Source organism: Pistacia vera, unplaced genomic scaffold (assembly GCF_008641045.1).
Source record: "Pistacia vera cultivar Batoury unplaced genomic scaffold, PisVer_v2 Contig63, whole genome shotgun sequence".
Taxonomy (NCBI): Eukaryota; Viridiplantae; Streptophyta; class Magnoliopsida; order Sapindales; family Anacardiaceae; genus Pistacia; species Pistacia vera.
In genome coordinates this window covers 661,536-674,138 of record NW_022196479.1, presented here as the reverse complement: position 1 = coordinate 674,138, position 12,603 = coordinate 661,536, and the positions used below count along the sequence as shown (strand labels likewise).

The 12,603-nt window shown below is 35.8% G+C and overlaps 1 protein-coding gene across 1 annotated transcript; it reads left to right on the top strand.

Moving 5' to 3' along the window:
• Window positions 1-9,355: 9,355 nt before the first annotated feature.
• On the top strand, window positions 9,356-10,592 carry LOC116111207. Its single transcript, XM_031397402.1, has 3 exons — window positions 9,356-9,529; window positions 9,648-9,947; window positions 10,050-10,592. Exons 1-3 carry the CDS (start codon window positions 9,356-9,358, stop codon window positions 10,590-10,592), a joined length of 1,017 nt encoding a protein of 338 aa, XP_031253262.1.
• The last annotated feature ends 2,011 nt before the right edge of the window (window positions 10,593-12,603 follow it).

The window sequence follows — 12,603 nt, the reverse complement described above, 5'->3', positions numbered from 1 at the left end:
AAACATTGCACAAACTGCACTTGCAACCCATTCGTCCTCTTTTTTACAGGGGACAGAACCCATCAATCTACACCTTATATATATCAAGACGTATATAAAGAAGACAATGCAATATTAAAACTCAAGAAATTCGGCACCTAGACTTTCAACATTAGATTTACATAACTAATCAACTCAACTCAACATCATAATATGCAAATTTAAATTCAATGATATTTGGAATTTCAATCACTATTCAATAGCCAAAGGATATACACCTGGTAATTTTATAGAGAATAAAAGATACAAAGTAAGAAATGGGAATTCCCTAAAGGAACCAAGTTCTTAGGACATGCACAAGATACTAAGCTACACAAAAAAACCAAGAGCAACAAAAGGATTTACACCCTTTATACAACAAAACCTATACACAACCAGCAAAAACACCCGCGAAAACACCAAAAATCAGCTTCCTGTGGCTGATCAAAAAGTGCACAAGCTGTTGAGATGCAACACCCACTGTATAGATTGCTAAGACACAAAACCAGGTTTGCCAAAGCTCACATAAGTAGCCAGCAACCAACCTAAAATCACCTGCAGCACACCTACCTATGCACTTGGAAGTAGTTGGCTGCTCTTGCAACCAACACACCAAAAATGAGAAACAATGTCCGAGCTCTCCCCAAACCACAAACAACATTGCAACTAGACTGCAGGTACACCTGAGAAGAGTCCACGTCCTAGTCTCCTGCAACATATATGTTGAAATCGTGATATTTATCAATAAATAGAATAAAAATAATGAAATAGTCAACAAAATAAATAATTACTAAGTTTTAACCTTCATCCTTTATCCTCTTTTTCTTGCTTTTGAAATTTCTTCTTTTTTAATTTACGAACAATTTGTTCAAGGCTCGATTGCTTTCTTTTGAATGGAGGATGACCTTTGCTACAATAGCCCGTGGATTAAGAATATTACTACTCCCCTCTTTCGAAGCACCACCAACACTTTCACAATTCATTCTACTATGAGATGACAAGTTTTCTCTTCTATCATTACCACCAACACTTTCAGTCGATATCAATTTGTTCTTAAGATCATTAATCATGTTCATCACCCTATTACAATCATCCTCATTAGTAGATGGCAAGTCTGCTACAGTAGAAAATAAATTAGACAACTTATCAAATTGTTGTCCTTCAATATTGGTACTCCAACTATTATAACTTATCTTAACCTTTGTATGCATCTACTTATATTTTTTCTTCCATCGTCTTAAAATGTACTTTTCAGGCACACAAGAAATTCTCTTATGAATCAACACCGTAATTGCATGTCGACATAAAATTCCCCTAAACTTAAACAATCGACAATTGCAGCGAACATCAGAACTTGCTCCATCAAAGCAAACCACAAAAGGAATAGGACGATGAGTCTCTCCAACCAGAACATCTTCTTCTATTATAAATTCCACATATGAATCAACCTCTTTAAAAGAAGATATTTGACAATAAAGCTTACCAGCAAGTTCTTGTTGGAACTCCTTGAATTTGGCAGTGGTATATGCATCTTGAAATTGTTTCTCAATAACATACGTGCTTATGCAAGGAATCCATGATTTTAAAGATTTAAAATTAGCCTCATTTTCTTTCTTCACTTTATCACGCAATGCATTATCATATTGTTTAACAAATTGTTTAATGTGGTTTTTGAATTAACATATCCATTAAAGAATGCATGCATACTTTCACAACGTTGGGTAGTAGACATACCTGCCCAAAAAGTATCTTTCACAAATGTCGGCACCCAACGTCGTCGTTCATTATACAGCCCAAGTAACCATTCATTGGCCTGGCGGTTGTGTTTGTCAATGAAACAATTCTAGCGTTCTTCAAACTCTTCATGTGTCAATGAATCATACACATATTTTGCAAAGAAAACTTGATAGATTTATATTGGCTATAACCTCTTAACTTTTTTGGCAATTTTTTCATTATATGCCACAAACACCATCTATGTCGTGTACTAGGAAACACAATTTCGATTGCTTTTTGCATTGCCCTATCTTGATCAATGATTATTGCTTTCGGAGCATAATTCAACATACATGCAAGCCAAGATTGAAAAAGCCATACAAATGTCCCTGTGTCCTCATTGGAGATTAACCCACAACCTAATAGTGTTGAATGGCCATGATGATCAACACCAACAAAAACAGCAAATGGCATATCATACCTGTTAGTCAAATATGTTGTGTCAAATGTCACAACATCACCAAATTCTTTAAATGCAGCTCTACTCCTTGCATCTGCCCATAGAACATTCTTTAATCGACCCTCTTTATCTAAATCCATTATATAGAAAAAATTAGAATTCTCATTTTGCATTTTCAAAAAATATTTTTGAATTGCATTAGCATCTCCACCACCAAGTCATAACCTCCTAGCTTTTTCAATATAATTTCTACAATCTTTCTGTAAGAAAGGCAAATTCTCAACACCGCTTGCTTCAACTACCAAGGAATTGAAATTTTTATTTGGCCTAATCATAGCCCTATCATTCACTTAGAACTTCCTTTTCACGTACTGTTGTATTTTTTGATTGCTCTTGAAAAATCTAATTTTGCCAAGACTATAGAGTTATGATCCAAGACAACTGAACATATTTGCCATTTCCCATCAGAACATACAGAAGCACCGATTCGAGCTTTACAATCAGTTTTTGTCATTGGTTGCATTTTAAAGGTATTTCTACAAATGCTAATCTGCTTCCCATTACAAGAACAAGACAGTGTCACATATTTCAACTCTCCATCATCTCCTTTTCTTGAAGATCTTATGATGACTTCAAAACCTATTTTATTCCCATAGCCTTTATAGTCTTGGAAAAGCATATCAAATGAATCAAAAATCATTCCAGGCTTAGGCTCCATAAAATCTTCTACAATTCTTGTATCTTTAATTTCTTGCTTATTATTATCCTAATAAATTGGTATTATGATAGACAAAATCAGAATATAATAATACTTAAAAATGGGAAGACATAATAACATTAAAAAAATCTTAAACCATATAATACTGAATAAAAAGGGATTATAAAGTGAAAATTACCTCAACAACATTGATTTGAGAGGAAGAGTTCTTTGAATTTTTTGTACTTCACTCTTCCATCTTTGGTATTTTGATGTAAATAGAATACCCTAAATAAAAGTTACATATTGTCAAACATTTGCTCCCTAATTAGCACACATCGACATTCAATGATATATTACTAAAAGATAAATTCTGTCAAAAACTTAATTATATGTAAAACCCGATACAATTTTGCTTTTAGGAAAAAAGAATGGTCCTGAAACAAGTGGTCCTACTCCAACATAATTGATGCAATAGCCTGGATTGAATCACATAAAAAGGATTTCTTCTACAACTCCCTAACAAATACAACACATCTTTTTTATTTTCTTTCTACGCTTTAAAATTTCCTTATACAGTAAACAAAAGCCCACTAACATATACACTATAAACTATCCAAATCGTCAAGTAATTTCAATGAAAGCAATGTGCTTGTAAAACATAGCTTGTAGTCTCAAATAATATTATGAATTCACAAATTTTGTAAGGAACTTCTAAATAAGTCATAGTTACAGATGAATCACAAATTCACAATTAACTAAAAAAGAAATAGAAAGTTAGGAGAAAAGTACGAAATTGAAGTAAAGTTACTAGGTAAACACAGAAAACATACCAGTTTAGCTTTAGGAGCAAAAACCATGAGAGTGTAGAATGGTAGCACAACTACTGTTCCCAGAGTAAAAACACTACTAGCTATAAAGGTGTGGGGAGGAAACATTAGTATATTGGTAACAACTTCAGAAAATTATGAGAAGGGTACAAAATTGAAGTGAAGTTACTAGATAAACACAGAAAACATACCAGTTCAGCTTTAGGAGCAAAAACCATGAGAATGTAGAATGGCAGTGCAACTTTTGTTCCCAGAGTGAAAACACTACTTGCTAAAAAGATGTGAGGACGAAACATCGAACATTAGTAACAACTTCAAATCCTTTACAGCAAAGAACTTCGACAAACCAAGATTTGGTTGAAGTCCAAGATTCAAATCAGTTCAACACCTGGCTTGCTTCCTCCTTTGGTTCCTCTAAGGATCTCTTTGAAAGTTGGAGTATCTAAGGCCAGAAGTAAGTGAAAAGAGGAAGTGGAGGGCAGGTTGTTAGCTGGTTGCTAGTGTCAAAGGTAAGGGGGTTCGACTCCTCCGTAATCAATCTATCATTTTTTTTCAATTGAAAAATTAGGTTGCTAAATTGAATCAATGGAATCAGTCTGTCGTTTCCTTTCCTCCCCCGCCTATTGAACATAAAAACTAAGAGCTAACTAAAAGGCAGGGCCTTCCCTACCAGTTCGGGTTCACCTTCTTTCACAGATTATGTCCTAATTAATATCTCTTAGTTTAGAATCCTTAGTAGGAACTCATGGGTATTCTTTCACAGATAAAGATTTGATTAGAGGAATTACAAATTTTGATGGTTAGGGTAAATCAAATTTGGGAGAGAATTTGATTTAGGATGAAGATGAAATTGGGGAGGGAATTTGGTTTAGGATTATCATGGGAGTTTTGGTTTTGCAATTTTAATTATTTTTTTTATTATTATTAAGAAGCGTGGCCCACATGCCCCATGTCAGCCACGTCAGTGCGTACGCTCTCTCTTTGTAAGAGAGAGCATACGCATAGTGTTATTGAATATAAAAATGCCCTCTTTTCAGTTTTTCCACACTTTTCCTTAGTATTGCGTAGTCTGCAGTCTGCTACTCTGCTTCAACTCCTGTTTTTCTTGGGTTCGCTTCTCCACTTTTTTTCTTTTTTGTCTTCTATCCTTTCTTTTCAATTTTTCTTCTTCTCTTCCTCTCCTTCTCCACTTTTCTTTTTCTTTTTCGTCTTCTTCTCCTTTCAATTTTTTCTTTCTTTTTCTTTTTCGTCTTCTCCATTTTTTCTCCTTCACTCATTTTCTCTTTCTTTTTCTTCTTCTCTTCGGTTTGGAGAGGAGATTTTGGGTTGGTGGAGGTTATCCAGCGACCAAAAAATACACAACCACCACAACAAACACCAAGGTGAAAGATGGGGGCATAGAAAGGGGAAAAAACGACAATTTGCAGTGGAAAAGGGTCGCAAATGGTGATTATTGCACGGTTGTGAGAATGGATCATGGACAACAAACGACGAGTGGGGATAGCCGGTGGAGCGTGGGTTTTGCTGAGGAAAGTATGAGGGTTTGATAGTGTCTCTATCATCATGGGCACTTGGAATGAATTGTTTCTGAACTGGAAAATTTCTAGCAAATGGAAAGGCTGGATTACTTAATCAATTATTGGTCTATATATTTAGAAACTAGAATTAGGTTTACTGGTTTAGGAGTAGTTTTATAACCGGTTAACCGGTAACTGAACTGATAATTCGATTCGATTAATAATCGGTTCAAAAGATAATTCAGTCCAATTTCGGTTCAAATTATCCTTTGAACCGAAAAACCGATTCGGTTTGAAAAGTGGTCAATCCAGTTCGGTTAACCAGATTTCCACACCCCTAATTTGTTTAACAGAAAAATAAAAAGTAAAAAGACTTAGATTTTTTTTTTATATATTATTTATGTAAATTTAGTTTCAAATTTCAAATTTTTTTTTTTTTTAAAACCATACAAACTTCAAAAAACCTAAAACAATCTAAAACTAAAAAAGGAAAAAAAAAAAACATAAAAATAATCCGAAGAGACTTAACAAAATTAAAACAAAAAAGCCAAACCCCGCCTGGGTGGTTAAGTAGGTTGACCGGGTCTAACAGGGTTTGTATCCCAAATATGCCCATTAGAAATTTTTAAAATTTTGAAGACTTTAAGGGTGCGTTTGGTTCAAGGAATGTTATACTAATGGAAAAATAGATTACTAGGAATGTTTAGGGAAATATGTTTGGTTAGGTTGCGTTGATGCGAATTCTTGTATCGACCAAAGCGTCGGGACTTGAACACACGTCAACTGGAGATTCTCAACTGACCTTAGAAGGAACCGAGCAGGATGGGTGCATGATTCCTGGGAACTAGCAAAGATGGGCATGTATTGGTCGAACAAGGTCAAAGTCAAAGATGATGAAGACAAAGAAATGATAAATGAAGAGGAGAGCTTTTTAAATTGGTTCGACCAAAGAATCAAGCCTACGTCCATTGTTTCTTTTTATTGAGATGCGTGATTATAGAGAATGTGATTACAGTTGATACGCCATATACTCTCTTTCTATTCCCTATTTGCCTTTTTCTCTCTTTGAGAGTTTTGATCGTGGTATTTATAGGGGTTTGTAATGGCGGTTGTGAGTGGGGCTGCGTCAGCGAAATGATTACTATCAGCCCTGACAGGTTTTGGGCAATTGAGGTCGTGAGGGCATTATTATGTTTAATCCTAGTTACATCTGTGATTAAATGGAGTTTGCCAGAGAGTAGTCGTTGGTTAAATGAAGCAACTGCATGTATTGCAAGTGGTGCCTAAATATAGATTCATTAGGTGTTGTAACGAGCTTTGAGGTTTGTTGACACTTGTCTGCAAGCTGTCACTTGCTTGGGGTGAGTCTTTTGCTATATTCGTTTAGTGTGGCAACTGAGCTAGGATCCCTATGCTTCCCCAAGCTTGAGCTGGATTTTTATTTTCGCACAACAGACTAGAATAAATTAGTGAATATGTTATATAGATTACTAAATTGCCTTCATTTTTAAATATTAATAAAATATTATTCCTTTGAATCATTTCTTTTAACCCCCTACATTTGAGATTTTACTAAAACACCCTAGTCATATAAAAGTTGAATTTGTAACAAAATCACTGCCACCCACCCCAAACCACTGCCGGTCGCTGGCCATTACCAAAATGGCACACAACTAGTCGGATATGGCTGACCGTGCATCGATTTGGCCGTTTCCGGCCAAATCAATGATCGCTAACGACCAGATATGTGGCCATTGTGCACCATGGATTTGATGCACGGCGCCATGGATCTGGCCATTTTCGACCAAATCTACAACCATCAATCTGGCTGTTTTCAACCAGATTGATGCACAATTAGCCAGATTCGGCCGATCATGCTCTATTTTGGCAACGGTCAGCGATGGCTGACAACAACCAACGGTGGTGGCTGGCGGGCGATAGTGTTCGTAGGTGGCTTGCAATTTGTTTTAAATATAAGGTCATTATTGTCCAAAAACTTAATTAATTAGGGGTAAAATTGTAATGGCAGGTTCATGTAAACTAATTTCAAAATAAGAGCATTATTGTCCAAAACTTTTAATAGTTAAGGGTAAAATTGTCTAAAACTTTCTTTACCACCACGCCAAATTTTAGCTCAAAATTCAAAGGTTGATTTTTTTGTACCAGATACATGAATTGCACCAGTCACACTATTTTCAGAAGACTCCCCCACAAAATTAATACTATCTCACACAATAATTTGCCAACAACTCAATTGGGGATTTTAGGAGCACAACAAAACAAACCCCAACAAAAAATTTCTATTTTTCTATTTTGTATGATTTTTAAATCTTTTATTCTTCAAAAAATCATAAAAGTTAATTTACCCAAAATTCCCTCTTGTTCAAAGTTTTAGATTTTCCTTTACCACCATGCCAAATTTCAGCTTGAAATTCGAAAGTAGGTTTTTTTGTACCAGATGCACGAACTATGTCGTTTGCCAGGGAAGTGATTTACCCATAATTTTTCCTCCCCCCTATTTTTTGTTCAAAGTTTTAGTTTTTTCTTTATCACCACGTCATATTTCAGCTCAAAATTCAAAGGTCGGTTTTTTCATACCCGATGCACAAACTGCGCCGTTTGTGGGGGAAATGGCTTACCCTTAATTTTTCCTCCCTTTTTTTTTTTTTGTTCAAAGATTTAGATTTTTCTTTACCACCACGCCAAATTTTAGCTCAAAATTTGAAAGTCAGTTTTTTGTACCCAATTCACAAACTGTGCTGAGCACACTGTTTTTAAAGGATTTCCCCACGAAATTAATAATGTCCCACACAATAGTTTCCCAACCAACTCAAATGGGGATTTTAGGAGCACGACAAAACTAACCCTAACAAAAAATTCTTATTCTCCTATTTTCTACAATTTTAAAACTTTTATTCTTAAAAAAATCATAGAAGTTAATTTACCTTGAAATTTTCCTCCTTTTTTTTTTTTTTGGTTCAAACTTTTAGGCTACGTTTGGATGAGTATTTTCATCCATATTTTGAGTCAGATTTTCCGAATAGTGTTTGGTTCAATATTTAGATAATAGGATCTTCAAAATTCTATTCCAACACTTTTCTGACAACTTGACCGTTTGAATTTATTTTTTGCAGCCTTCCCCTTTTTCACGCGTTCTCTTTTGACAGCTTATGACACGTTTGAATTTTTTTTTGCAGCCTTCCTTTTTCACGCGTTCTTTTTTCTTCTTTCAAGCTGCTTCACCTGTTTTTTTTGCAGTCCTTTTTCACGTGTTCGTCATTTCTTCTTTCACGCTCCTTCACTTCACTTGTTCAGTGTTCACCATTTCAGTTTACATTATGCACAGTTTCACTTTTCTTCTTCACTGCTTCTTCACTTCACCATTTCAGTTTACATTAGCAGCTTCTTCACTGTTTCTTCACTTCAGCATTTCAGTGAAAAACTCCGACCGTTCACCATTAAGCCACAATACCGTCAAGCCACAAACACTCCGATCGTTCACCGCAACCACCGATGGACCACCACGATACCCACTGGCAAGCCACAGACACTCGATCGTTCACCATTAAGCCACAACATGGTCAAGCCACAATAGTCCGATCGTTCACTGTTATGCCACAATACCGTCAAACCATCAGATTGTCATTGGAAATATTTGATTTTAGTGAAGGAAAGTTTTGGATTTTTTTTTTTTTTTTTTTTTTTTGCAGGTTGTAAATGTGTTGTACATGTTGAATAAGCGCGTCAATTTGTTTGGTGTTGGAGTTTGGCGAATGAGTTTAATCTATTGTTTTTTTTTTTTTTTTTTTTTTTTGCCAGGCTTTATAAATATGTTGTAAAGAGACAGTTGGTTTTTGCGAATCCAGTTAGCTTATGTGAAGACATACAACGTAATTGTACTTATTTCTATTTCAATTTTGCCATTGTTAGTACTTTTTTTCCTTTTAACACAAGTGTCAAAAAATTGTACAACTTCATATGTTCTGTATGTAACATTTTGTATGTAATGGATGAATTATTGGATAATTAGAATTATTTTTTTCGGACTTCACTAACTGATATATCTGTTCTGTAGATTCGACGTCATTCTTTAATCATAACAACAAATTACGCTCATATGCACAGATGTCAGTATAATTTGCCTCGACGTCGCAGGGTTGATTACTACTTGAAGCAAAGGCGAAAGTTTCAACGTTTTTCTAGAATTGGAGTTCGTCATACACCCAGTTGGTTTACATTGTCTGTATCTGCCCCTGCATTGACGTCATCAAGCAATGTCGGATCGAATGAGGTATAAGTTTATCTGTGTTTACTTGATTACCACCACATGTTAGTATTATATTTTTTAATGTGATTGGTGATTCGTATGGTGTCCCAATGTTTGTTGTCCCTTACCGTACTGTCCTTAGATGAGTGATTCTGTGGCCTGGTCTGCTGAGATGACCCACAAATTTATGGTCCTGTTATCTGAGCGGGCCAAAAATTCACACGGTACCGCAATAAAAACAGCAGATTACCAGGCAATGTTGGACGGCATATCATCAGTGGCTGGCAGGAGACTCAATGTTACACAATTAGCCTCTAGGTTCTTTCGCCTGCGAAAAACTTATCAAGCATGGCGGAAATTGCTGCAACACACGGGGTTTAGATGGGATCACGAGTCACAAAGTCCAACGTATCCCGTTAAGGTTTGGCAAGAATATGTCAAGGTAAATTTTCATATTTTTTAACTAATATTATTCAATGACACCGTAAATGTATGCTTTTTTCAGACTGCTAAATATTAATATATTATTCTTTTAACTTACCAGCAAAACCCATTGGCGCAACAATTTTACCACAAGGGACTTCCTCATAAGGAGCTTTATGAAATAGTATTTGAGAAGCAATCTACCACTGGAAGATATGCATACACATCTACATCCCAACTAGTGGAGACCTCTAGTTATTCCAATCCTGACGCGGTTCCCATGGATGGTAGCGACTTTGAACCTGATCCTGATCGGACGACAGGGGAAAAACGACCAAACACATCTGGCCATGGAAGAGCGAGAAATAGGAGGAACAGAAGCAACCGAGGACAATCACTTGAGGATGCCATTTTTAGCTTGACAGACGAGCTTGTGGAGAAGCGGACTATGGGATCGAGGGCTAGCAATTGTAGTGCAGATGAGAGGGAAAGAGAGAACACCAATGCTCCATCTGATCCTTTTTCCATGAGCAATTGTATTGACATCTTGACGGCCATGCAAGTACCGACACAGTTTTACCTGCCGGTTGTCCAGTACTTATATGAAAATCCAGGGTGGCGGGAGATATTCGTGAAACTCCCGCTTGAGGAAATGGCTAACTAGATTTATAACAAATTTTCCAATAAGTAGATGACACTATATTTCCTAAGTGTTTGGCAACAATTTTGTATGCGTCAGTGGGCAGTTGCCATTACAATTACAATTTATAACGCTACTGTATGAACTTATTAATTGTGGTACTGTTTTATGTGATATTACATGTTTAAACATTGTTTTGGATTGTCATTAGAATTAAACATTCGCTGTTATATTTTGCTAAGTAGTACAACAACTGTTAATTGTTGATAAATGTTTTGAAAATGTGTAGGTTTAAATGGTGTCGTCTAGCCGTACAGGAAGAAGATGATGTGCTACAGATGAGAGGGACGAAGAAGAAATACTGACAGATATAGCCATTGCACTCTGCTGTGTTGCCGCGTTAGAAGCAAGTAGGCCTGAACCACGACATACATCCATATTAACTGGTCATGAGTACATGTTTGAAGTACTCAATGGTCATCCTGACAGGATCTATGATAAGTGCCGCATGGACAAAGACTGTTTTACATACTTATGTGAAATTTTGTCCGATCAAGGCAAATTGCAACCAACCAGGAATACGAGTTTGGAAGAACAAGTTATGATATTTCTAACAATCGTTGGAAAAAATGAGACAATCAGAACAATGATGGAGGATTTCCAACATTCGGGTGAGACGATCTCTAGACATGTTGCCGCAGGTTTTTTCACCGATATGTGAGTTGAAGACAAGAGTTTATCAGACCACCTGACTTCAATGAGTGTTCCATGGGAAATATCAGCCAATAGAAATATTACCCTTTTTTAAGGTACTGGTTCATTATGTTTCATTAGTAGATAGTTAAGTTCGTTGTGTTATTAATTTTATAGTCGGTTAATATGAGTAAAATTCCATTTTCATGATAGGACTGTATTGGAGCCATGGATGGCACACATGTATACGCTTCGGTTCCACGTGAATTTGCCGATAGGTACCGGAAATAAGGAATGAAGACACAGAAGTAATGGCGTATGCGACTTTAACATGATGTTCACTTATGTCGTTACTGGATGGGAAGGATCTGCGCATGATTCAAGAGTTTTAAATTCAATTCTTGATGATCCTAATTCTGGATTCCCACATCCTCCACGAGTATAAGATTTTCTTGACGTATTATAGCGTATTTGCTCCACTGTTGAGGCCCTGTAATTCAAATAAAATGTCTGATATATTACAGGGAAATAATATTTGGTTGATGTGGCTTATCCAAATAGAGACGGGTTCCTCGCCCCTCATGGCGAGTGGCTTACCATATCTGATCATGGGTCGTAATCGAAAAGGGCCGCAAGAGTTGTTTAACTACAGACATGCTTCACTCCGCAATGTTGTTGAGAGAACCTTTGGTGTTTTGAAAAGAGGTTCCGTATTTGAATGGAATGAACAATTACCCGTTGGACAAAAAAAGGGAAGATTGTTATGGATGTTGTGTACTTCATAATTTTATCAGAATGCACAATATGGACGACCGTAGTTCGAAAAACAACAATAATAATATAGGTAATGAGCAAATATATTGTGATCGTCAAAACGGGACAGAATATGGCCGAAATGGAGAAGGACCGAGTCTACGCAACAAGGTTATAGACAACATGACAACTATACGGGATAACATAACGAATGCACTGTGGGTAGCACAGTGGACCATGTCGTAGTTGTTAATGGAGTATAGTGTAGAATGTTGTAAGGGTTGATAATTAGTACTTTTGTCATATATGTATGAATATGATGTTTTTAAACAGTTGAATTAGTACTTGAAATTAATATGGGTTTTTGTTTCTTAATATCTACGGGTGACAAAATTACCAATAAAATATTTAGTATTATTAAAATGTAACTTGATAAGTTATATATATATATAATAATACATTATTTTAACAAAATTCAACAAAATATTATATTAATAAATCATTTATAAAAAAATATATTAATCAAATATTCAACACAAATATCAATGTCAAAATACTCAACCAAACACATATTCTAAAAATCATATTC